The following is a 25,892-nucleotide window of genomic DNA, read 5'->3' as shown; positions in this document are numbered from 1 at the left end:
TTCTCCCCAGTCTGAAACACTGGCATCTGCTGCTCACTTTCCAGTGATGAAAAAAAAAAAGGAAAGACTTCCCTATGGTAAAGGCTGGGTTGGACATTCACCTATTTTAAGGAATTCCTTGCTTGGCTGGACAGAAGCATAGATAGGTTAAGAGGAGCATCCTAGCATCCTTGTTTAAGGTCAACAGGATGTGTTGGCGAGGTATCAAATGAAACCAAGCAAATGGTACATCCTCAAAAAGGAAGCTACCATAATGCCTAGAACTCAAGGAGCATCTCATTGTGGGATGTACTTACCTGACTTCAAGCATGAACTCAAGAGAATTTTCTTCTTGTGAATGAAAACCTTTGCTTGGGATGTTGTCCAGGACCAGATAGCTGGAGCATCAGAATTGCCCGGTGAAAATTTGAAGACAGCTGGAAGGGAGTTGAGTCCCTCAGGCGGCCATTCAGATAACCTGTGATCTGGATGCCCTGAGTTCAGAGAAGGGCAAGAAGTGTTAGGACCTGCATGAAAACTTTGGATGAAAAGAATAGGCCAAAAAGCAGTGCAACACAATGAAAATGATAGTTTGCAACTGCAAAGAACAGGAAACGCTGATTAGATGGGATAAATGGGAATATGCAGATGGCATCTTGGATCTCTACTGATGCTAGCTATTCCTCTGGTCTCCAAAAAAATAAGCAGCTTTCCAAACTTCACGCAAAGTTTTGGAATTTGAAGGTATTTGTTCAGAGATTTTAAATCTAGAAGAAGAGGAAAAATACCACCGTTAGGCTGTAGTATCATGCCCAGGATTGAATAGAAACTTTTGAACCCATCTTGTGGGGGGTACTGGCACAAATACTTCCTTGGACAAGGGATTGTTTAGGGCATTCTGCAAATCCAACTGTCCTTGGGCAGTTAGAGCAGTCTTGTGACTTCTATCAGTGTCCAGCAGAGCACATGTTAAAGCTTGTCGTTTTTAATTCTGCTCTAGGAGGATGCAGAAGCACTGACCTCTGTCTGGACAGTGCTGATTGGCCCTGTGCCGATCACTCTCCCAAGGTGTTGGAAGGCAACATGTTTCTATCTCAGACATTTATGGATTCTTACTGCCTGGTTATCAAAGAACTATTTGGCCTGTTGAATGTCATCTTGGAAAGTATTTACAACAGGGCGTGTAACAAAAGGCTGCATACTAAAATCCTTGTCTTGGGAGTTCACGCAGACCCCCTAGCGGTGGGGCATGGCGATGACAGCCTCATCCCAGATTCTCTGGTGACCCAAAGACTAAAAAGGACAGATTACAAGGCTTATAGCCAGAAGCAAGAAACCAGATATGGACTGGAATGCTGACCTGGGTCATAGCATATTTGGCAATATAGCAGTGCCTCCTGGTGGAGACAACGACATACTTCCAGGAGGATGGCTGGGGTAACACTATACTTCCTAATGAGTAGGGAGGACAGCCCCTTATGAGTTATGGACGTTCGCCCATTGGTCGGTGGACTACACCAGGTGGGTCACCGGTGTGTGTGGTGCCTGAGAGGGCTTTCATACACAATTCTGGCCATGCTTGCTTCTTTGTTCACTCTTTCTACATGGAACCCAGCTAAAGGATACTCAGCTTTGAGGACGAACTTGCGCTACTTATCTTTACTTTTATTTCTATATACGCTGTAATATTGGTTCAGATTTCTTGGTTAGTGTTTTACTTCCTTTGTAAATAAGGCCTTGTGTCAAGTCTACAGTAGTGAGCTCTATCAAACCACAGCTTGGGGTTCCCCCCCAGGGCGCGGAATCTAAGCCCCAGCCTGCTTGTTCACCAGGGCCCCTGATGGTGGGGATAGACTTGCAGCAGTCTGGGACCAGGTCGCAGTCCCCAGGTACACCCAAGCTAAGGTAGAGGAGACCGCTACCGGGAGCAGGGTGCAAGGGAGAAGACACTGAGAATCCAATGGGCAAGCCGAAGTCAGGACAGGCAGAAAACTAGCAAGGTCAGGAACAAAGCTGGGGTCGGTACACAGATAAAAAACACAGGATACACAGCGGAACCACACAGGAGCTTCAACACCACAAAGTTGCTCAGGTAAAGTGGGACACACTGAGCATGTCTTAAATAGACAAGCCAGCTAGGAGGCGGCCCAGGAAGTGATGAAAAGGGAAGGACATAAAACCCAGGGAAGAGCAGACGACACCCACAGACAAATACACATGTGAAGGAAACAAGAGCAGCAAGGAGGTAAGAGTAAACACACAAGAGGCTGCAAGCTAACTTGTGACACCTTGCTTCTTTGAGCATTGTGTTTATTATAGCTAATATTGTAATATATTACTTCCATCAATATTGTCAAAGCTTAGATATATATACTAATTATAGGGACTGACAAAATAGTACATGGTTTTAATATAAAATAGGGGGGTTCCAAAAAACCACCCCTCCGCATAATTTTTATTTCACACGGGGAAAAAAAAAAAAAACCCTCTCCGGCAATATACACCAAACTGAGCATGTGCAGAGCAACTCCACACAACATATGTCTTATCAGGACATAAGAGGGGGAACAATGGAAAAAAGGGAGGATCAGAGAAGTCAGGATCAAACAGCCTTTTTACACAATGCAGAGGATTAACCCCTTTACTGCATATACAGACTGATTTTACTGTTGTGGGTTTAGGAACACTGAGGGAAGAAACCATTAAAACCTCCTTGTTACATCTTTTATGAATTTGTCATGAGCCTTGCCAAGAAGAAATTGCCTTCAAAAAGGGCATATGTTTGAGGCAATTTTTGCAAACAGCTTTAACTGTCCAGGCCTTGAGCCACAAGGATTCTGTGTATTTCACTGAAGACTGGGGCAATTTTTGAAGTTTATCTCATCACATGTTCTAGGGCAAAGAGCATAAACAGAAGGTAAAATGCTGTTACTAAACCCATGACCCGTCTCCCACAGTACATGGGAATGCAATCATTTTAGTGAATATAAACTACTAAATACCTTTTCCCATCAGCAGTATATAAACAGCCTTGTGACGTCTATCAATGTCCGTCCAAGCACTAGTTAATCTTATAGGAGTAGTTTTCATTCTCCCCTGACTGTCCTATGAGGTTGCATGACCCCTGAACCTCTGTCAGGACAGTGCTGATTGGGTTGCATGTGATTAACAAAGGACCAAAGAAAAAAAAAAAAACAAACTCTAGTAATACACACCAAACTGAGCATGTGAAGAGAGTCTACTAGGGTTCTGTACTATCAGCAGATGGATTGGGGACAGTACAAGGGGAGGATCAGAGAAGACAGGATCAAACAGCCTTTTTACACAATGCGGAAGATTAACCCCACAGGTTTCACAGTAAGTATAACAAGCATGATTTACTGCATATAGACTGAAATTACTAATGTGGGTTTAGTAACACTTTAAGGCACAGTCCTGGAATACAAGATCATATTGTTTGTTCATTGCTCTAGTCTTGTTTCAGATGTAGGTTTAAGACGACAACTAATAAAACAGGCTACTTTTAAGCATCGGTTTGTTTTTGGCAAAGATTTTTTGAGGGGTGAAAAGCTTTCATTTTAAGAGTTACTTTCTAAAAACATCAAACGTCATTACCAAATATTCTTTAGTGTCCCACAAACCCAATAGTTGCTAAATCACAGAAGTACACTTTAACAAAAACCGAACACAATAAAAAGTCCACAAATGAATACTCACGGGAGGACATCAGGGTGACGGGTGACCAATTTACTCATTGCAACACATAACCTCTCATGAAGGTCATGATTAACTTGATTTCCTGATTTTATAGATTCTGCATTTCTTTCTAAAAGATCCAATAGCAATGGTCGAAGCTGTCGTCCAATCAGAAGTGTGCATTCTTTGTCCAAGAGCAATTGTGCTAAACTGCTTAGCAGAGATTCTCTGTCTTGAGGAGTCCATATCTATAAGACACAAACAAATTACTAAATACACAGTTTGCATTTTTGATAGCCACTTGGTGATGATTGGTATGTCACGCGACAACCTTTGCCCATCTTGTGAAATGATCCATTAAGTAGTTATTTTCCTAATCAGTTCATCAGGTTTTGTATGTTGTACCATTTTATCTGGTTAGTATATAAACACATTTCAATATAAATGTACACACTAAAGCCAGTCATACAGGATCGAAATTCTGCCGATTCAGCAGAGACCGGCCGATTTTCAATTCATATACGGGTACCCTAGTTGTACAAAAGTTTAGTCGTTCGACTTGTGTACAACCAGCCTAACAAGATTTTCCCAAATGATTAGTAATACCAGCTTTAGCCGGCAACACTAATCATTGTGTTCTGCAGACATGGAAGGTTCCCCAGCGGCAGAACACAACAGGGCTGCTGGAGGAAAACACTCCCCCCACTCTCAACACCGACTGTGTTGGTTGTGGAATCTAGCAATTTTCTTTCCTTCCACAAACTGTGAAAGGAAAAAAAAAATGCATAATCTATGGCCAACCTAGCACACTAATTAGAGGGGGAAAAAAAAAATCCTTGCAAATCCAATCACCATCCCAAGTCTAAGGCTGGCCATACATTATACAATTTTCTTGTTCAATTTCCTTTAGATTTATCATCAACTATGTAGTGCAAGAACCTGCCTTATTGCATACAAGCTGAAACGGTTCAGATTTGACCTCTTATTATATGGTTTTGGTGAATCTAAAGGAAAATTGTATAATGTATGGACAGCCCAAGTTTGATATAGCATTTGACTTTACTTATACTGCTTCTATTGTCACAAGAAGAGTTCTAAAAAAATAAATAAAATACGTTTAAAAGCAGTATTGAATCCAAATGCAAAAAGATTATATTGCAGCTTACCAAATCAGCAAAACTTTTTTTTACCCCTTTTGGGATATAGGTTTTACACAAACAAAAGCTGACCATTGTAAGCATGTGAAAAAAAATGGTGCATACAGAGATAGCCTAGTACCAAAACAAAAAATTGATGATATCCACTTCAGCTCTAGAAGGTTTACCCCCCCCCTTCCTGACCAGGCTATTTCAACTGGTAATTGCGTGGTCATGCAACGCTGTATGCAAATGAAAATGTATGTCTTAATTCCCCCCCCCACACACATTAGCAGCTTTCTTTTGGTGCTATTTGATCAAATCACTGGTATTTTTATTTTTTGTGATAAACAGAATAAAAAAAGCAAAGTTTATATATATATATATATATATATATATATATATATATATATATATATATATATATATTATATATCCTAAAATAGAAAATAACAAACCCAATAAACTCAAAGTTAGTCATAAATTTAGGCCAAAATGTATTCTGTTACAGGTCTTTGGCAAAAAAAAACCCCAAAAAACCCAATACATGTATATTAATTGGTTTGTGTGAAGGTTATAGCGTCTATATTAACTATGGTACATTACAGTTATATCCATATATATTTGGACACAGGCACAATTTTCAATTTTCATACTTTTGGCTCTGCAGGCCACCAGAATGAATTAAAACAAAACAATTCAAATGAATTTAAAGTGCAGACTTTCAGCTTTAATTCAAAGGGTTGAATATAAAATATCAAGCACAAATTTTAGGAACTGCAACCATTTTTATACACAGTCCCTCTATTTTCAGGGGCTCAAATGTAATTGGACAAATGAATATAATCATAAATAAAATGTTCATTTTTAATATTTTGCTGAGCATCCTTTACTGGCAATGACTGCCTGAAATCTGGAACCCATGGACATTATCAAAGACTGGGTTTCCTCCTTTCTGATGCTTTGCCAGGCACTAACTGCAGCTGTCTTCAGTTGTTCTCTGTGGGTCTTTTTGCCTTTAGTTTTGCCTTCGGCAAATGAAACGCATGCTCAATAGGGTTGAGATCAGGTGATTGACTCAACCATTGCAGAATATTCCACTTTTCGTTCAAAGGCTCCTGGGTTGCTTTTGCAGTGTGTTTTGGATCATTGTCCATCTGTACTGTGAAGAGCCGTCCAATAAACTTTGCTGCATGTGGCTGAATCTGGGCTGACAGAATATATCTCTAAACACTGCAGAATTCATCCGGCTGCTTCTGTCTTGTCACATCATCAATAAACACCAATGACCCAGTGCCACTGGAAGCCATGCATGCCAGGGGCATAGAAGCTTTTAAAAAAACTACTTGTCCAGGGACTAAGACTGACCATACATTATACAATTTTGAGATTTTTGGTTTAGATTTACCAAAAACCATATAATATGAGGTCAAACCTAGACAACACTTTCAATTGTATCCAATTAAGCAGGCCCTTGCACTACATAGCTGAAGGTAAATCTAAAGGAAATTGGGCAGAAATTGAACAGAAAATTGTATAGTGTATGGCCACCTTTAAATCGGTGTCCAATCTACTTGTCCTGATCAAAAAAAAAAGTCAATTTTAACCAAAGCCGTATTTAAATCTGAGGTGCTGTTAGGAATGTCTGGGACTTTTAAAATCAAAATGGGCTTTACGGCGACTTAAACATTTAATATTTTTAACATTACTCCGTTTTATCGCTTCCTCCCCTCCGTGCCTGTCTCCAGCACCGCACTCGGGGACTGTCAGGGAACAGAGAGACCTTGCAGTAGAATGAGCACTGATTGGGTGCTTGTCAGGATAGCGGAGTGTCGGGCTTATCCTTTATCCGTTTCGCTGCCAGAGTAATTTGTGTTTTTTTGCACACTTAAAAATTCATTTTAGGCTTGAAAATTACACAAAACCCCCAAACATTGTATATGTTCTGCAATCAGAGAACCTAGTAGAATAAAATAGCGCTAGTTCCAATTCTTTATGTTGCATATTACCGCAAAGGTCTAGGAAATGCAAAATTTCAGTAAAAAAATATACAAAATTAATTTTAGGTCACAAAAAAAGCAATAAAATTACCCTATTTTTTGTAAAGTATAAAAGATGGGGCTGCAGCAAGTAAATAGATATCAAACATGTCAAACCTTAAAATGTGCATGCGCTCGTGAAATGGCGAGAAACTTCAGTACCCTATATTTTCTTTTCTGTAGGTGACCTTTTTAAAGCCTCTTATAGGTAATCCGTTTTTTTTTTTTTTTTTTTTGAGGAGATCTGGTGCTAGAATTATTGCTCTCATCCTGGCGTGCGCATATGAAACGTGTATCGCAATCCACGTTTTCATGCGTAGGCACCCCAGCGTGTGCTTTTACTTTTGTACTTGCGTATATGTGGGGTGCCTTAATTTTTTATTTGAGGGGATGTTATGTGCTTGGGTGCAACTTAGCATTTTTTTTAAATGGTAAAAAAAAAATCCATTAACTTTTTTTTTTCATAATATAGGGGACAAAAAGTCCTCCATGTGATGATTTTTTGGCTGCCACCGATAGCTTCCACGTAACAGATGAGCCCTGCTGCCGCAGCAAGGCTAAAAAGGTAGAAGAAAAAACTACCTGCTCGGCGCCCAGAACTACATGTCCCGGGTGTCGGGCAATAGGAATTGCACATCCCTGCATGCCCATGACATCACACTGCCTCCACCATGTTTTACAGATGACGTTTTGTGCTTTGGATCAAGAACTGTTCAAAGCCTTCCCCACACTTTTCTTCCTGTCATTTTGGTACAGATTAATCTTCGTTTCATCCATCCAAAGAATGCTTTTCTAGAACTGGTCTGGCTTTTTTAAATTTTTTTGACAATGTCTAATCTGGCTTTTCTATTCTTCAGGGTTATGAATGGTTTTTGCACCTTGTGGTGAACCCTCTGTATTTGCTCTCGTGAAGTCTTCTCTTTATCGTAAACTTTGACAATGATATGCCCACCTCCTAGTGAGTGTCCTTCACTTGTCTGGATGTTGTGAATGGGTTTTTCTTAACAGTGGTGGATAATAGCAGGATCCTCTCATGCCTTTTTATGTTGCTGAGCTCACCAGTGCATTCCTCTTTTCTCAGAATGTACCAAACTGTTGATTTGGCCACTCCTAATGTTGCTGCCATCTCTCTGATGGATTTGTTTTGTTTTTGAAGCCTTACAATAGCCTGTTTCACTTGCATGGACAGCTCCTTTGACGCATGATGTACAGTGGATATAAAAAAGTCTACACACCCTTGTTAAAATGTCAGGTTTCTGTGATGTAAACAAGTGGGAAAAATAATTTCAGAACTTTTTCCACCTTTATTGTACCCTATAAACCGCACAACTAAATTGAAGAACAAAATGAAATCTTTTATGGGGGGGGGGGGGTTGTGTGGTTGCAGAAGTGTGCACACTCTTCTAACTGGGGCTGTAGCTTTGTTCAGTATGAAGCAATCACATTCAAAATCATGTTAAATAGGAGTCATTACACACCTGCCATCATTTAAATTGCCTCGGTTTAACCCCAAATAAAGTTCAGCTGTTCTTTTGTAGGTTTTTCCTGACATTTTATTAGTCGCATCCTACAGCAAAAGCCATGGTCCGCAGAGAGCTTTCAAAGCATCAGAGGGATCTCATTGTAAAAAGGTATCAGTCAGGAGGAGAGTACGAAAGAATTTACAAGGCATGAGATATACCATGCAACACAGTGAAGACAGTCATCAAGTGGAGAAAATATGGTGCAACAGTGACATTACCAAGAACTGGACGCCCCTCAAAGTTGATGAAAAGACGAGAAGAAAACTAGTCTGGGAATCTGCCAAGAGGCCTACAGCAATATTAAAATGAACTGCAGGAATATGTGGCAAGTACTAGCTGTGTGGTACATGTGACAACAATCTCCCATATCCTTCATATGTCTGGGCTATGGGGTAGAGTGGAAAGACAGAAACCTTTTTTTTACGAAGAAAAACATCCAAGCCTGGCTAAATTTTGAAAAACACATCTGGAGTCTTCCTAAAGCATTTGGGAAAATGTGTTATGGTCTGATGAAACCAAGGTTGAACTTTTTGGCCATAATTCCAAAAGATAGGTTAGGGACAAAAACAACACTGCACATCACCAAAAGAACACCATACCCACAGTGAAGCATGGTGGTGGCAGCATCATGCTTTGGGGCTGTTTTTCTTCAGCTGGAACTGGGCCGTTAATCAAGGTAGAGGGAATTATGAACAGTTCCAAATAGCAGTCAATATTTGCACAAAACATTCAGGCTTCTGCAAGAAAGCTGAACATGAAGAGGAATGTCATCTTTCAGCATGACAACGACCCAAAGCATACATCCAAATCAACAAAGGAATGGCTTCATCAGAAGATGAAAGTTTTGGAATGGCCCAGCTAGAGCCGAGACCTGAATCCGATCGAAAATCTGTGGGGTGATCTGGAGAGGGCTGTGCACAGGAGATGCCCTCACAATCTGACAGATTTGGAGTGTTTTTGCAAGGAAGAGTGTGCAAATATTGCCAAGTCAGGATGTGCCACGCTGATAGACTCCTAGCCAAAAAGACTGAGTGCTGGAATAAAATCAAAAGGTGCTTCAACAAAAGTATTAGTTTAAGGGTGTGTACACTTATGCAACCGTACTATTTTTTTTATTTTTACTTCCCTCCACCTAAAAGATTTCAGTTTGTTGTTCAACTGAATTGTACAGTTTATAGGTGGTAAAAGATGGAAAGTTCTGAAATGATTAATTTGGTCTCATTTTTTTACATCACAGAAACCTGACATTTTAACAGAGGTATGTAGACTTTTTATATCCACTGTAGGCTCACAGCATTAGATTCCAAATGCAAATACCACACTTAAAATCAACTCCAGACCTTTTACCTGCTTAACTGATGAAGAAATAACGAAGGAGTAGCCCACACCTGGATATAAAACAGCTTTTGGTTCAATTGTCCAATTACTTTTGGTCCCTTGAAAAAGAAAAAAAAAAAAGGGGGGGGTGGCTACTCTTAAGAGCTGTAATTCCTAAACCCTTCTGTCAATGCCTATGGTAATGAGCTCTATAGATCCACAGCTTGGGGTTCCCCAGGGCGCGGAATCTAAGCCACAGCCTGCTTGTTCACCAGGGACCCCAATGGTGGGGATGGACTTGTAGCAGGCTGGGACCAGGTTGCGACCCCCAGGTACACCCAGCTAAGGTGGAGGAGACCGCTAGCGGGAGCAGGGTACAAGGGAAAAGACACAGGGAATCCAATGGGCAAGCCAAGGTCAGGACCGGTGGAAAACTAGCAAGGTCAGGAACGAAGCCGGGGTCGGTACACAGACAACACAGGATTCACAGCAGAACCATACGGAAGCTCCAACAACACGAAGTTGCTCAGGCAAAGTGGGACAGCCTGTGCATGTCTTAAATATACAAGTCAGCTAGGAGGCGGCCCAGGAAGTGATGAAAGGGAAGGACATAAAACCCAGAGGATAGCAGACAACGCCCACAGGTGAGCACAGACAAACGCACATGTGAAGGAATCAAGAGCAGCAAGGAGGTAAGAATAAACACACAAGAGGCTGCAAGCTAACTTGTGACAGTACCCCCCCCCCCCTTACAAGGTCTCCCCACACTTTTAGGGCCAGGCTTAAGGGGAAACTTCTGATGAAGAAATTCCACCAGACAGGGTGCAAAAAAAAATCAGTATAAGGAATCAAACACCTCTCCTCAGGACCATATCCCTTCCAGTCAATTAGAAACAAGAGCTTCCCTTTGATGAATTCAGAATCCAAGATTTATTTGGCTTCATACTGACCCGAAGTACTCGCTATTGGGGAAGAGAGACATGGAAAACATTAGGGATTCTCAGATGTGAAGGGAGGCAGAGTTTGAAAGCAACAGGATTGACAGGATTGACCTGGTGAAGGAGGGTAAGGACACCAATGAACCAAGGAGCAAATTTCAAAAAGGGTACCCGTAGACAGATATTCTTGGTAGAGAGCCAAACCTTGTCACCCGTGAAATATTTGGGACTCACCCGGTGATGACAATCTGCAGCTTTGTACTTAGAAGCTGACAGATGTAAGCTCTTGGAAACATTTGCCTCAGAAGGAGTAAGAATAGGAGAACATATGACAGGAAACCACGTCTGGATCCAAAGCAGTTGAAGGGAGTTTTGGTGTCTCAGCATGCAGAGCACATGAAACTGGGAACTCAGATGGTACAGAGGTCTCAGATGTTGGGACCTCCACCCATCCAGAAGGTCACGACATAGGAGCTCTGAGCTGCAACATATGTAAAGGGACCGAAGATTTGGGCAGCAAAGAGGGTAAGAAACTAGAGGTGGACAGCACTGGAAGGGAGCCCGCAATAGGAGTAGGCAGGCGAGTAGCCTTACTACATGAAACATCTTGTAAGGTCTGGAAATGAAGAGGAAGCATCGGAGAGGTGGTGGCCACAGCTTCGGGTACAGTGCGAGGTGGGCGGACAGAACAAAACTTAATTAGATGACCTTCAGCCCCACAGTAAAGGCATAGACCAAATCTTAGGGGACGCGATCTCTCTTGTGGAGTAAGGTATGTTCGGCCTAACAGCATGGGCTCTTCAGACGTCGGTACGGTTGCAGAGGTAAGTTGATCAGGGACTTTCTGGAAAACAGAAGCAAAAGAACCCACTGGAGGGCAACGTGGATGAGCCCTTTCTAGATCTTTCTCCTGGAAGCAGATATCGATCTGGATGCTAAGAGCAATCAAGTCATCCAGGGAGGTGGGTATGGTTCTTCCAGCTAGTTCATCCTTAAAACGGTCTGCTAGACCCTGCCAACAGGTTGCATAGAGGGCCTCATTATCCCATGCTAGTTCCGAGGCTAAGGTGCGAAACAGAACTGCAGATTGTCCAACAGTCCTGCTACCTTGACAAGGCCGAAGAAGGTGGAAAGTTGGAACCCCAAGGAATTTGCCAAGTCTCATGTTGAGTCCACGGAAGATAGTTTGCCGCACATTTTTGGAAAACTACTCTCATGTCACTTCCTCACTACACATCACAGTTTAGGAGGCCATAAAATGCCAGGATAGTACCCCCCCCCCCCACCCCACCACCCCAAAAAAAAGACCCCTTTTTGAAAAGTAGACACCCAAAATACTTTTGATAAGAGGCATGGTGAGTATTTTTTCAGATATTTTGTCATAAGGTTATGCAAAAGGAAAAAAAAAATTATTTTCGTTTTTCCATTTTTACCAAAACCTTGCGGCAAAAAATGAGATCTGCAAAATACTCACCATGCTTCTTAGCAAATACCTTGGAGAATCTACTTTCCAAAAAGAGATCATTTGGGGGGGTGCTTCCACTATCCTGACATTTCGAAGCCAACAGACGCTTATGCCACACATCACCCACTCTAACCACTGTCACTTTTTGTTTAAATGAAAAAAAACTTTTGCTAGAAAATTACTTTGAACCCCCAAAAATATATTTTTTTAAAGCCGAGGCCCTAGAGAATCAAACAGTGGGTGGTGCAATTTTTTATGTCACAGTATTTGCGCAGCAATTTTTCAAAAACACTTTTTGGAATTTTAATGCACAAAAAACATATTGCCCAACTGTTTGTTAAAATATAAAAAGATGTTATGCTGAATAGATACCAAACTTGACAAGTTTCAAAATTACGCAATTAGGCCAAAAAAAAAAAAAAAAAATCAAACTAGGTCAAAAAGAAAACCACCCTATAAATTTCTGAAAAATTGGGTGCTTCCACCCTGAATTCAATACGATTAAACAAAAAAAGTTGGGCGATCAGGTGGCAGGAGGTCACACCCAGGAATTGTCATAGTGCCACGTCCCAATTAACCGCCTCCCGCCCGCCATATAGTAAAATGACGGACACAAGGTGGTTCTCTCGTTCTGGGAGGACGTCATGACATCATCCCATGCTAACAGAGCATGCGCGGCTCCGGGAGCGCTCGGCAATGCGCTGTGTCCCTCAGACACAGAGGATCACCAATCAACGCAAAGAGTCGAAGATGTCGGCTCAGTCATGTGATCAGCTGTGTCCAATCACAGCTGATCACATGTAAATAGGGAAATGCCAGTTATCGGCATATGGAAGAAGGTGCTCTGGTCAGATGAGACTAAAATTTAACTTTTTGGCCTAAAAAGCAAAACACAATGTGTGATGGAAAACTAACACTGCACATCAGCCTGAATACACCACCCCCATCATGAAACATGGTGGTGGCAGCATAATGTTGTGGGGATGTTTTTCTTCAGCAGGGGCTAGGAAGCTGGTCAGAGTTGATGGGAAAAAGGATGGAGCCAAATTCAGGGCAATCTTAAAAGAAAACCTGCAAAAGACTTAGGACTGGGGCGGAGGTTTGCCTTACAGCAGGACAATGACCCTAAACAAACAGCCAGAGCTACAATGAAATGGTTTAGAGCAGGGGTCTCCAAACTTCCTAAACAAATGGCCGGTTTACTGTCCTTCAGTCTTTAGGGGGGCAAGACAGTAGTCAGTAAGAGTGGAAAATGCTCCAGCATCAATGGGAATAGGCCATGGCTTGGTGGTCAGAGGGAGTAAAAATTTGTACTTGTCAGTAGGAGAAATAGTGCCCTAACATTGGTGTCAGTTGAAGGAATATTGCCCCAGTGTTTGTTGTGGGGGGGGGGGGGGAAATTACTGTCTCATCATTAGTGATAGGGGAAGACTTCAAGCCGCATATCAGTGGAAAGAACAGTGCCCCAAGGGACGGATAAAAGTAAGCAAAGGACCACATCTGGCCCAGGGGCCGCCGTTTGGAGACCACTGGCTTAGAGTAAAGCATATTCATGTAAGTGGGGGCGGAGCCTAACCATGGCGGTGTAGGAGAGCACTGTGTGGGTGCTCGCCGTGGCTTCTCCACCGCCCCAGGTACCCGCAGGGTTGGATGTTTAAGTGTCGGGGACCTACCTAAGTGTGGTGGGTCCCGGAATGAAGATGGCGGTCCCGGGAGCGGTGAGGAGAAGGTAGACCATGGCATCGGGGTTTGCCGGAGGCTCGCTGGAGGAAGTCCGGGCTGACGTGCGGGGTTGCCGGGGATACGAGGAGACGCGGTGTGACCACTTGGTCAGCTGTTGGAGGAGTACTGGGTAGGGGAAAAGCAGGCCGGCGTCCTGAGGTGAGAGGGAGACGCCGGTTCGCACCCCCAGTACACGGTTAAAATCTTTAATGGGCAGCCTGCTCCCCTGGGTGCAATTGACCTATCCACAGGGGAGTATGATATGAAAGAGGAAGAGACCCAGAGGAATCCCCCCCTAAAGAGAGCAAAGCTGACATTTGAAGCTTTCCTCTGGTAGCCTGAAGCTGTCTCATCAGAAGAAAAGCAAGCAGAGGGTGAGTGTGAGCGGCTTGGGCTGGCCAATTTTGCTTAGTAGTGACTGTTGCTTAAAGGGAAAAGATGATATGTGAAAGAGGGATTCCCTGGGGGGACTGAATAAGATGAGGATGAATTAAGCAGCCCTAGAAGGAGAATAAAGTGCAAAAGTGGACACCAATAAGTCTGCATTAAATTTGGGTTCCTGGCGCATATTTCTTTAATTCACTGTGGTTCCTTTTTTGAAGAAAAGACGCACAGAAGAGATGAAGAATAAAAATGTTAAAAGTAGTGGGCTAAAGGGGTCTCAAACTGGTACGATAAAAAAATACACATCAAGGAAATGTGACTCCAGAAAGGTCTCAAGGTGTTGGTGAAAAAGGTGAACTGGAAATGAGTTTGGAAGGTAGCCCTTGACTTTCCCTGGGAATGAAATGTAGTAGTCAACAAGTAACAGAAAATTTAGAGATGAGAGAACCTGAAAGTGAACTACAAGTACCGAATAAGAAAGAGATGGCAGATATGTTTAAAAATCTAGAAAAAAACAAAGCAAGAAATGGCAATTATACGGAGTGATTTAGGGCAGATGTTATTGAGGGTGGAGGAGACAGAGGAAAAAGTTCAAAATCATGCCAAATATATCTGACTTAGAAAAAAGGACAATAGATATCAGGAAAGATCAAAAAATATTGCTTTACAAGATAGAGGTACAAGAAAATAGGGATAGGAGGTATAATCTTAGGGTAAGAGGAGTCCCAGAGCTTTCAAAGGGGGAAGAAGTACGAGGCCTAATCTGTAAAATCTTAAACTCCATAATGGATAGACCTGAAACAGAATTGGTTAACCTGGAAGGTGTTTTTAGAATAGCAACGCTCCAACAAGGAAGTGGAAAAGAGAAACCGAGAGATATAATTGTCCAATTCCAGAAGTTTGGAGATAAAGAAGAGATTGAGAAAGATCAACGGTCGATCAATTAATAAATATGGAGAAATGGACATACAGATTTTTGCGGATTTAACACCGGAGATTTATGGAGAAAGATCTTTGAAACCCCTGTTAGAGCAGATGAAAAAACAGAACGTGCACTATAGATGGGGTACCCCGGCGTGTTTAATTGGATGGAAGAATGGAGTTCCAGCTTATTTTAGATTCCCTGAGGACTTGAGACTTCTGTGATAGACTTTATTTACAAATTATAGAGATTCCTGGTTGGCATGATGAAGAGAGATTTTGGAGCTAGGGGAAAAAAAAAAAAGAGGATTGGCAGTTAGGAGAAGGTAGGGGGATAGTGAGGGGGATTGTGATGAGTTTGTTTTCTTTCTTTTTTTTTTTTCTCTCTACCTCTTTTTTCCCTTATGAGGTAGCTCCTTTCGAACGTTGGGTCTTAAGAATTGTTGGAATCATATTGAATTTATTAGATAGACTGGGGGTATCTGGGGTGGTGGGAAGTAGGGGGTGCGGTGGAGTTCAACCCCAAGGTTGTAAATCTATGGTGGGTTTGGACCCTCAAAAGATTTATAGGCAAATAAGCCTAAAAAAGGGTAGGGTTGTGAGTGGGGTAGATGGGTGGATGGGTAGTTGGGGGTGGGCAGCGGAGGGTATGAAGGTTGACACCCTGCGTGGAGAGTGAGGAAGAGGGGATTGAGGTGAAGAGATATAAGAAGGATGGAAGAACTACAGTTTGACTTATAATGTAAATGGGTTGAAATGTCCTGGGAAAAGATTTAGGTTATTTAACCTCCCTGGCGGTATGATCATGTCAGGAATTTTGTGCTGAAAGCGGTACCATTTTTTTGCATGGAAATATGTAGTTTTTAATTGTAGGCTGTAATTTTTAGGAATAACTCACTGAAATCTATCCGAAAAAGAGTCTATTAAACATTCCGGATATGATAAAACTTGAAACACGAAATCATAAATTATAATTTAATAAATAATCATAAAAAAATATAATAATAATAAATTTAATTCAATAATATAATCAAACCAAAAACACTGAAATTTGAAATACAGAGGCAAATTCGCACATCGCTGAGCAAAGTCGCAAAATCGTTTTCAGTGTCTGATGACGAATTTCCCCACAAATCATTATCACTCAATTCTGCAAGTGGTTCTGATTTACTATCGCTGTTCTAAAACCGCTTTTGATGTAAAGGGACGCTTTTTGGCCGCCATGGACTTTTCTAAGTTTCCAGGCAGAAAGAACAGTCAAAATGCAGGCAGGGCGCTGGACAAAGCAGTGGGGACACAATGTATGTGAAATGCAGTGAAAAAGCAATGACAGCAAAATGTCATTTTTTAAAAATTTCAAATTTCCCGCCAGTTCCGCCGCCCGAACGTTCCGACGTCACGGGGACCGGAACACAGAAGTCAGATGCCGGCATCCGCCGGAGGAGATGGACGGGGACGCTGCAGGGGACACATCGTGGGAGCGAAGGACAAGGTAAGTGCTGCAGGGACCCCCAGAGAACGCTGCATAGTAAGCCCGAGTGTATTCTACCCCGAGCTACACTCGGGAACACCGCCAAGGAGGTTAAGGAGTTACAACACAGAGTATCTTCGGTGGGTTTTTTGCAGGAGACACATTTTGAGATAGTCAAATTTAAGCTGAATTCTAGATATTATCCAACATGGTTAAAGAGCTGAGCAGCCGCGCGAACATCCAGCGGCCAAACTGAATGAAGGAGCAGCTGCGTTTCCTGGACTGGATCATCGTGGGACTGGGACCAGAGCCAGGTAGGAAACAGCAGCCTCCTGCCCACCTCCGTTTTTAGTGTCCCTTCCGTTGGGGGGGGTGCGGAGGCGGCACTGCACCGCCCCCCTAAAAAGTGCTGCCCCGTCATCGGTGTCAGAACGCCCACCGCAGTGCTGCTACAAGTTGCTGATCGCCACCATTACTAGTATTAAAAAATATATATATTTAAATTCCGGGATATAGAACGCCATTTGTAGACGCTATAGCTTTTACGTAAACCAGTTTACATGTATTGGGATTGTTTTTTAGCAGACATGTAGCAGAATACATTTTGGCCTAAATTCATGAAGAAATTTGATTTTTTAAATTGTTTTACTGGATATGTTTTATAACAAATCAAAAAGGTTTTCTTCAAAATTGTCAGTCTTTTTTTGTTTATATAAACAATAAAAAATGCACAGGTGATCAAATACCACCAAAAGAAAGTTATTTGTGGAAATATGTGGGAATAAAGTGACAAATTTAATTTATGTACAGTGTTGCATGAATGCGCAATTATCAGTTAAAGTAACGCAGCGCCATATCACAAAAAATGGCCAGGTCAGGAAAGGGGGGGGGGGGGGGGGGGGAGTAAATTCTTTGGAGGGCAAGTGGTTAATAACACCACTTGAGCCATCATAGGAGCTGTTACACTAATGCTCTTTATAAATGAAGGGCATTACAGAGTAGCTTTACTTTGAGATTTAAAGAGTACAAGAGTGACATTCAAATATTCAGCCCTCACTATAACTTGTATTCGTCAAACCATGGGGCAGGGTAGAAAGGGGTAGGTAAGGAAAAGCTGATGAAAAAGAAGGGTAAGAACATAGGGTAGGGTTGGATAGGGGTGGGAGAAGGGACAGTGGGAGAAAAGAATAAAGCAACCAGTAAACCAGTCAGATCCAAACATACGTATGTTTCAACCATTAATGCATTTTTAAAAGTATTACTTTTTCCATGGTTCAGTGCATTTTTGCTGCCAATTCAAACTAATGGGCTGTCAAACTACACAGAACGGTAACGGACAATCCTGTTGAGAACAGGCCCTAAATGAGAAGTGTGGGAATAGTTAAAAAAAAAAAAAAAAAAAAAAAAAGCCAAAAAACAAAAACCCGCTACACTTGCCTCTCAATTGTAGCATCTGTCCCCCACCAGCTTTTGAGAACTGAGCAATCACACAACCGCTGATAGCTCAGTTCTCGTTCCACCTAAGCAGAGAGCGTTGACCCACTCTATGCTCAGCCCCTGGACAGTCCACTGAATCCCTGGGCTAGGGATAGGTCAGGAGCAGCTGACTCAGGTTCTCAATGGCACGCTGAAAGGCTGAGCAAGCTGTCAGGCATCTGGGTGGATCCCGGCATTAATGTGATACTAAAGGTAAAACACAACAAAACAGGTCATACTTACCATACTGCTTGCTCGGGGGCACTCATGTATGCTCGTTCCTGAGCTGTCTGAGTATGCACAAAAAATGCAGAGTGCAGCTCAGCCCCACCCCCTCCTCACTGGCTGTGTCTCAACCAATGAGGAGCGAGAGTCGCTGACATTGTGCACATTGCTGGATCAAAATTAAGCTCAGGTAAGTATGGGAGGAGGGGCTAGCTGCACACTGAAGGTCCTTTTTTTTTTACCTTCATGAATAGAATGCATGAAGATAAAAAAAAAAAAAAAAACCTTAAGACCTTAGAACCACTTTAATATTGGGATCCTTCCAGAGTTTGGACCAGCTCTGTGACTTAAGCCATCCACAGGCTTTAGCCCACTGTCAGCTGATTCTAAGTAAAATTAAGTGTCTTCCTGTGATCCAGAAGAGAAGAATGGCCTAAAAAAAAAAAAAAAAATCCTTAGCCATACTTTTTAGGGTCAGTTCACACTATAGAAACGCAGTCCCGATGTGTTCGGGGTGAGTTTCCGCATGTGCATATTTGATGCGCTTTTGAGGTGTTTCAGTGCGTTATTGAGTTTGACACATTCCATTGCAGTTTTTTTATGCATTCCAGTTCATTTTTCCCCTTTCTTTAATTTAATTAGGGGTATGTGCATTCCAGTGCATTTTGATGGGTTCCATTGCATTTTACCGTGTTCCAGTGCAGTTCCGTGCAGAAAAAAAAGCAGCATGTTCTACTTTTTTTTTTTCTGAAACTGGAACTGCAAGCACTGATGTGAACTATGACAACCCTATAACCTGCTTTCTGTGCATTTTGGATGCAGAAAAAGTAACAAACACTTGTATTGTGAACTGGCCCTAAGGGCTAGTTCACACTAGTTGCAGTTCAGTGCGCTTTGTTTCTGCATCAAAAATGCATGCAGTGTTTTCTATGTATTCCAATGGCCCTAGTTCACACTGGAACATAAACTGCACTGGAACGGAGTGTGGTGTAACTGGTAACCAAAAATGTATCCGGAGTGCATTTTGTGGTGTGAGCTGGCCCTTAACCCCTAGACACCGAGCCCACGCAAATATGCAGCCTCAGCGTCTGGGCCTTGACACCGAGCGGCCACATATTTGCATGCCATTAGAAAATACATATATGCTGACAGCACGCACCCTCAGCACATGTCTGTGACTCACGGAAAGGTTCCGATCTCCCTTTGCAATCGGGACCTTTTCCAACCATGTGACCGCCTTGACAGCAAATCACGGCGGTCACGACCCTAAAACCCCTCCCGCCTCCCAGCTTCTGAAACACTTTTTGGGCTGGGAGGCACCGGTGCAAAGGGGTTAAGCAAGTTGCAGCTAAGCACAGATATTGCTGCAACACTTCCTAGAAAAACATTAACCTCCCTAGTGGTATGATTATTTCAGATTTTTGGTGTTGAAAGCGGTACCATTGTTTGCATGGAAAAATGTACTTTTTTTATTGTAGGCCTGTAATTTGTAGGAATAACTCACTGAAATCTGTCCGAACAAAAGTCTAGTAAACATCCCGGGTATGATAAAACTTGAAACACGCAATCATACATTATAATTTAATAATTAATCAAAAAATAATATAATAAATTTAATTCAATAATTTAATCAAACCAAAAAACACTGAAATTTGAAATAGAGCGCCAAGTTCGCACATCGCTGAGCAAAGTCGCAGAATCGTTTTCAGTGTCTGACAAATTTCCCCCATGAATCATTATCACTCAATTCTGCAAGTGGTTCTAATTTACTATCGCTGTTCTCTAGCCGGTCTAAAACCGCTTTTGACCTAAAAGGACGCTTTTTGGACGCCATGGACTTTTCTAAGTTTCCAGGCAGAAAGAACAATCAAAATGCAGGCAGGGCGCAGGACAAAGCACTCGGGACAAATTGTATGTGAAATGGTTTGAAACAGCAATGTTTTGCTATGTAATATTCATTTACAAAAAAAATGAGTTTTTAAAATGTTTAAAATTTGCTGCCGGTTCCGGCCCCCGTACGTTCTGACGTCACAGGAACCGGAACACGGAAGCCGGATGCCGGCATCGGCCGGAGGAGATGGCCAGGGACGCTGCAGGAGGGACATCGCGGGAGCGAAGGACAAGGCAAGCGCTGCAGGGAATCCCTGAGCAATGCCGCACGGTAAGCCCGAGCATAGCTCTGGGTTACCGCTTTTGGTACTGAAACTCTATCCCGAGCTACACTCGGGAATACCGCCAGGGAGGTTAAAGTGTTTGTAAATGCTTATCTGCTCTGGGCGATGGTTTTGCATAGAGCAGCCCTGATCCCCCTTTTCTGGGGCCCCCCATAAGGTATCTGCTAGGGATGCACCGAAATTCTGGTGGCTAAAACATTTTGGCTGAAAACATCCCTATTGGCCTTTGGCTGATATGAAAATAAGCACCGATACAGGTGCTGAAAATCAGTCCATATATACACACAAGCGCATATACACCAACTCTTAATTGAGAAGGTCATGGCTGTCTGGTGAGTTCTCTGTGATGGTGCTGGTACACGCAGGCGGAGTGGAACACAAGAATCAGGAAGTGGTTGATTTTTGCATGAAGCATTTTAATTTACAGAAGTTTCATATCATTTCACTTTGTTGCACCTTATGGATGATGGACTAATTGGTAGAATATACGTGTAGGTTTTCATAAATAGTATTATTGTATAATAATTACATGTGGACATTTGTTGGTCTGTATCATAATTCTAGGAATCACATGTGGATTCCTATAGTTTTGCACTTTCATTTATTACGCACTTTTTAAGTGCTGTATATTTTGATTTTTATTTATTTTCGCATATTGTAAGCTCGAAAGAGCAGGGCCCTCGAACCCCTCGTGTAGTGTATTGTTACTGTCTTGTCTCATGTTCTGTCCCCCTTGCTACTGTACAGCGCTGAGCATACCCTTTGGCGCTATATAAATACTGAAGATAATATTGTGTAACACAGCAGCTATTGTATAATAAGGGGATTACTAGAGCACAGGTGTTTTGGTTATATAGGAGTATATATTGTAGTGTTTTTTTTTTTAATCATCAAAGTAGTTTTTTGCATTTGAAAAATATTAATTTTTGAAAACTCCATTTCGGTTTCGTTTTTCGATCACGTCCATCCTGAATTTCTGATTTCAGCACCAGAATTTCCATTTTGGTGCACCATTAGTATCAGCTATGGGAGCACATGTGTATGCTCATTCCTGAGCCGCCCCCCTACTCACTGGCTGTGATTCCAATTACTCCCACTGCTATCGGAGCCAATGAAGGGGAAGAAAGACTCACATTGTGCACATCACTGGAGTGTGATCGGCAAAGTGGGGAGTGTTTGGGTTTTTTTTTTTTTACTTTAATGCATTATTGTGAAACCCTTCTGCTTTAGAACCACTTTAAGAGCGATTGTGACCAGTGATTTTGCTGATGAATCTCGAATAACAGATCACTTAGAAATACAAGAACTTCCTTCAGCAGCAAATCCTTGTAACAAAAAGGAGGGAGGGGTGGAATTGAAGCAAGAAGATCAGGCTGAGAGGAAACAGTCCATGTGTCCACAGCCTGACTGCTCACGTGTTCCTAGTTTGAAAACAAACGTTCACGAAAAGCTTTCCACCCCCAACTGATCTGTATACAAAGCAAGTGCAAATATTCCCCACATACAAAACCCGCCGGCGTGTGAAGTAACCGTATGTCCGGGCTGGTCATGAAATAAACAGATGTGCGGGGATTGAACGAAGTGTTGGAAAACTAGACAAAAGTTCTTTGTTTAGTGTGCTGCCCATCCATGCACAGCCCTATACAAACACAAGGCGCGGAGCTCCCAGTGCGGGAATCGGCTCCTAGGAAGGCACCAACACCGCCGCCCTGCCCCCTGAGGCAACAGGTTATTGTTATCGGCTACCGCTGAGCGCTCCAGCATGCGCCGCTACCGACGCTGGCCCTGGCTGCCCGCTTTGTTCCTCCCCTCTCACCTGCTTGGACAGATATTGGCTGAGCTCCGCGCCGCTCCTCTGAGCGATGATACCTAGTCCCGACAGGCTGAGCTGGAAGTGCTCCATGTCTGGAACGGGACCGAAGGGAAGGAAAAGGCCGCCACTCGGCCGCGAGCGTGCACTAGAAGCCCCAGCACTACTCCACACGTGGGGAAGGCACAAGCACAACGGACCACTTCCGGGAGCAAGAAGACGTCATCACCGGTGCGACAAAAACTGTCAGCGGGTTGTCTCGGCTATGTTTGATGAATCTCGTTGGCGCCAAAAAAAACATCAGCAGCTGGTGGCTGCAGTCACAAAGAGGAACTATTGTACTGAGAAAACCTCTGAAATGGCTAGTTACTTACTAATCATGCTTATGCAGTGGCTTCAATACTTGAGTCCCAGACCCTAAATGTGTATGTAGTTTAGGAATTGTGACTGCTTACTTTATGCTTTTCCTGGATCAGTAACCTAGACCAGTGTTTCTCAACCCTTTTTCAGGCAAGGCATCCTTTAGGCCGCATGCACACTGGGTGTACTTACATGGCAGTGCTAGCTGTTAAAACTGCAAGTTTTTTTAGCATTAGTGTTTTCCACACACAAATAATAAAATGCTAAAAAAAATGCTGTTTTACAGCTTAGAAACCTACTAGTTCTGGGGGGTTTTTTTCCAGCCAAAAAACGCTGATTAAAGTCTGTGTGCATGGACACATAGGATAACATACTGGTGAGTTTACTGGCTATAGAAAAAAAGGCAGAAGCTGTAAAACCGTCCAAACTACTTGCCCTCCTCAGGATTTACCCCCCTTAATGACCAGGCCTCTTTTTGCTACTCTGCGATGCACTAATTCAACTGATAATTGCATGGTCATGCAATGCTGCACCCAAACTAAATTTACATCCTTTTTTCACACAAATAGAGCTTTCTTTCAGTGGTATTTGATCACCTGTGCATTTTTTATTTTTCACGCTATAAACAAAAAAAGACCAAAAATTTTGAAGAAAAACTATATTTTTTATTTTTGGCTATAAAAAATATATAGTTAACTCAAAGTTAGTTATAAATTTAGGCCAAAATGTATTCTGCTACATGTTTTTGGTAAAAAAAATCCTAATAAGTGTATATTGCTTTGTGTGAAAGTTATAGCGTCTACAAACTATGGTATAGATACTGCAATTTACACCATTTGTTTTGCTATACAGCGCTGAACTAGTTTAATGGAATTCAATTTATGTACTTTTTTCACACAAATAGAGCTTTCTTTTGATGGTATTTGATCACCTGTGCGCTTTTTCTTTTTGGTGCTATAAAAAATTCTCTGTCATAAAAAAAATAAAAAAAAAATTTAACTTTCGTCATAAATTTAGGCCAAAATGTATTCTGCTACATGTTTTTGGTTAAAAAAAATCCCAATACGTGTATATTGATTGCTTTGTGTGTGAAAGTTATAGCGTCTACAAACTATATGGTATAGATAATGGAATTTACACAGGTTTTACTTTCTGACTGCTTATCACATTTCTTGAGGTGCTAAAATACCAGGACAGTAAAAACACCCCCAAATGGCCCGTTTTCGGAAAGTAGACACCCTAAGCTATCTGCTGAGAGGCATATTGAGTCCATGGAAGATTTATTTTTTTTCCACAAGTTTCTGGAATATGACAAACTTTTTTGTTTGTTTTTTTACACAAAATTGCCATTTAAATGATTTATTTCTCACACAAACCATGGATATATGTGGAATTACACCCCAAAATACATTCTGCTACTTCTACCGAGTATGGGGGTACCACATGTGTGCGAAGTTTTGAGAGCATAGCCACATACAGGAGCCTGCAATCCAATGACCACTTCAACACCTGGAAGGTGCCTAACTTCCTCACTTCACGTCCTCACTACCTATCCGTTTCGGAGGCCCTGAAATATCAGGATAGCACCCCCCCCCCCCTTTTTGTTTTTTTTCTTCATTTTTGGCAACAAACAAAATCTGCAAAATGCTCACCATGCTTATCAAATTCCTTGGGGTGTATACTTTCCAAATAGGGGTCATTTGGGGGGGGTTTGTGCTATCCTGGCTTTCAGGGCCTCCGCAACTGTGATAGGTAATCAGTAAGTGTAATGAGGAAATAAAGCCCTTTAAAAGCTTGAAGGTGCTTATTGGATTTTGGGGTCCTGTACTTGGCTAGACTGCCAAAATGTCTCTCACATGTAGGTACGACGCGTCGGGGAGATTGACTTCACCCCCATACTCAGGAGAAGTAGCAGAATGTATTTTGGGGAGTAATTCCACATATATCCATGGCATGTGTGAGCAGTAAATCATTTAAATGACAATTTTGTGTAATTTTCCAAAAACTTGTGGTAAAAAAATAAATTCTTCTATTGATTCAACATGCCTCTCCGCAAGTAGCTATGGGTGTCTACTTTCCAAAAAGGGGTCGTTTGGGGGGTGGGGGCGTTTTATGCCCAGCATTAGAAGTTTATGCCACACATCACTCACTCTTTTAACAACCTGAAGATCAAGCCACTTCTGACACTTTTTGTTTACATGAAAAAAATCTGTATTTTTTGCTAGGAAATTAATTTAAACCCCCAAACATTATATATGTTTTTTTTAAAGCAGACACCCTAGTGAATAAAATGGTGGGTGCTACACTTGTTTATGTCACATAATACTCGTGCAGCGATTTTTCGAAAGCAAATTTTGTAAAAAATATATACTTTTTTTACTTTTAATGCACAAAAACACAATATATTGGCCAATTATTTGGTAAACTGTAAAAGATGATGGTATGCCGAGTAAATAGATACCAAACATGACATGATTTAAAACTGCGCATGCCCCGTGCAACGGCGACAAACTGCATACATTTTTAATATCCATAGGCAACCTTTTAAAAGCCTTTACAAGCTACCATTTTAGATTTACAGAGGAGGTCTAGTGTTAGAATTACTGCCCTTCATAGCGATACCTCACATGCATTGTTTTGATTTTGATTTTTAATTATTTTTACACTGTCCCTTTTCAGGGTTTTTTTTAGCACTTTTAATGCTATCACAGGGAATGCAAATATCCCCTATAACAGTGGTCGGCAAGCCGCGGCTCGCGAGCCACATGCGGCTCTTTACCCAGTCTAATGCGGCTCTTCTGTGTGCCGGGCGCCTGCTCCCCTCCCTCCTCTCGGTCGGCCGCTCCCCTGCCTCCTCTCGGTTGGCAGCCCCAAAAGTCCGCGCGGACCTTTTAATCCGGCCTACGGATGTGGCTGTCAGGATGTGTGTAGGCGGGGCAGCGTGCCGAACGTGAGGGGAGGGGAGCTAGGCTCCTCTCACAGTCCGCCCTGAAGACCCGAACGGCGCGGGAAGACAGCGAGAGGAACGCAAAAGGTAAGTGAATTGACACGGGGGACTTGGCTTACTAGAAGGGGGGGGGGGGAATAGTACTGTGGGGGATGAAATACTATATGAGGGATGAATTACTTTATGAGGGATGAAATACTATATGGGGGGATGAAATACTATATGAGGGATGAAATACTATATGAGGGATGAAATACTATATGAGGGATGAATTACTATATGAGGGATGAATTACTATATGAGGGATGA

The 25,892-nt window shown here is 42.2% G+C and overlaps 1 protein-coding gene across 1 annotated transcript in view; it reads right to left on the bottom strand.

Moving 5' to 3' along the window:
- Window positions 1–22,470, bottom strand: part of LOC149470386 (midasin-like) — a 232,654-nt gene extending 210,184 nt beyond the window's left edge. The window contains exons 1-2 of the mRNA XM_089665390.1: window positions 22,283–22,470; window positions 3,697–3,923 (exon numbers count right to left, since the gene is read on the bottom strand). Of these exons, the coding sequence (XP_089521516.1) occupies window positions 3,697–3,923; window positions 22,283–22,369 (314 nt within the window). The 5' untranslated portion in view covers window positions 22,370–22,470. The remainder of the gene's footprint in view (window positions 1–3,696; window positions 3,924–22,282) is intronic.
- Window positions 22,471–25,892: the final 3,422 nt, after the last annotated feature.

The sequence above is a fragment of the Staurois parvus genome, unplaced genomic scaffold (assembly GCF_062004578.1).
Source record: "Staurois parvus isolate SC_StPar_1 unplaced genomic scaffold, SC_StPar_1.0 ptg000048l, whole genome shotgun sequence".
In the NCBI taxonomy this organism is placed as follows: Eukaryota; Metazoa; Chordata; class Amphibia; order Anura; family Ranidae; genus Staurois; species Staurois parvus.
The sequence above is the reverse complement of the archived record's forward strand: the minus strand, read 5'-3'. Positions and strand labels throughout refer to the sequence as shown.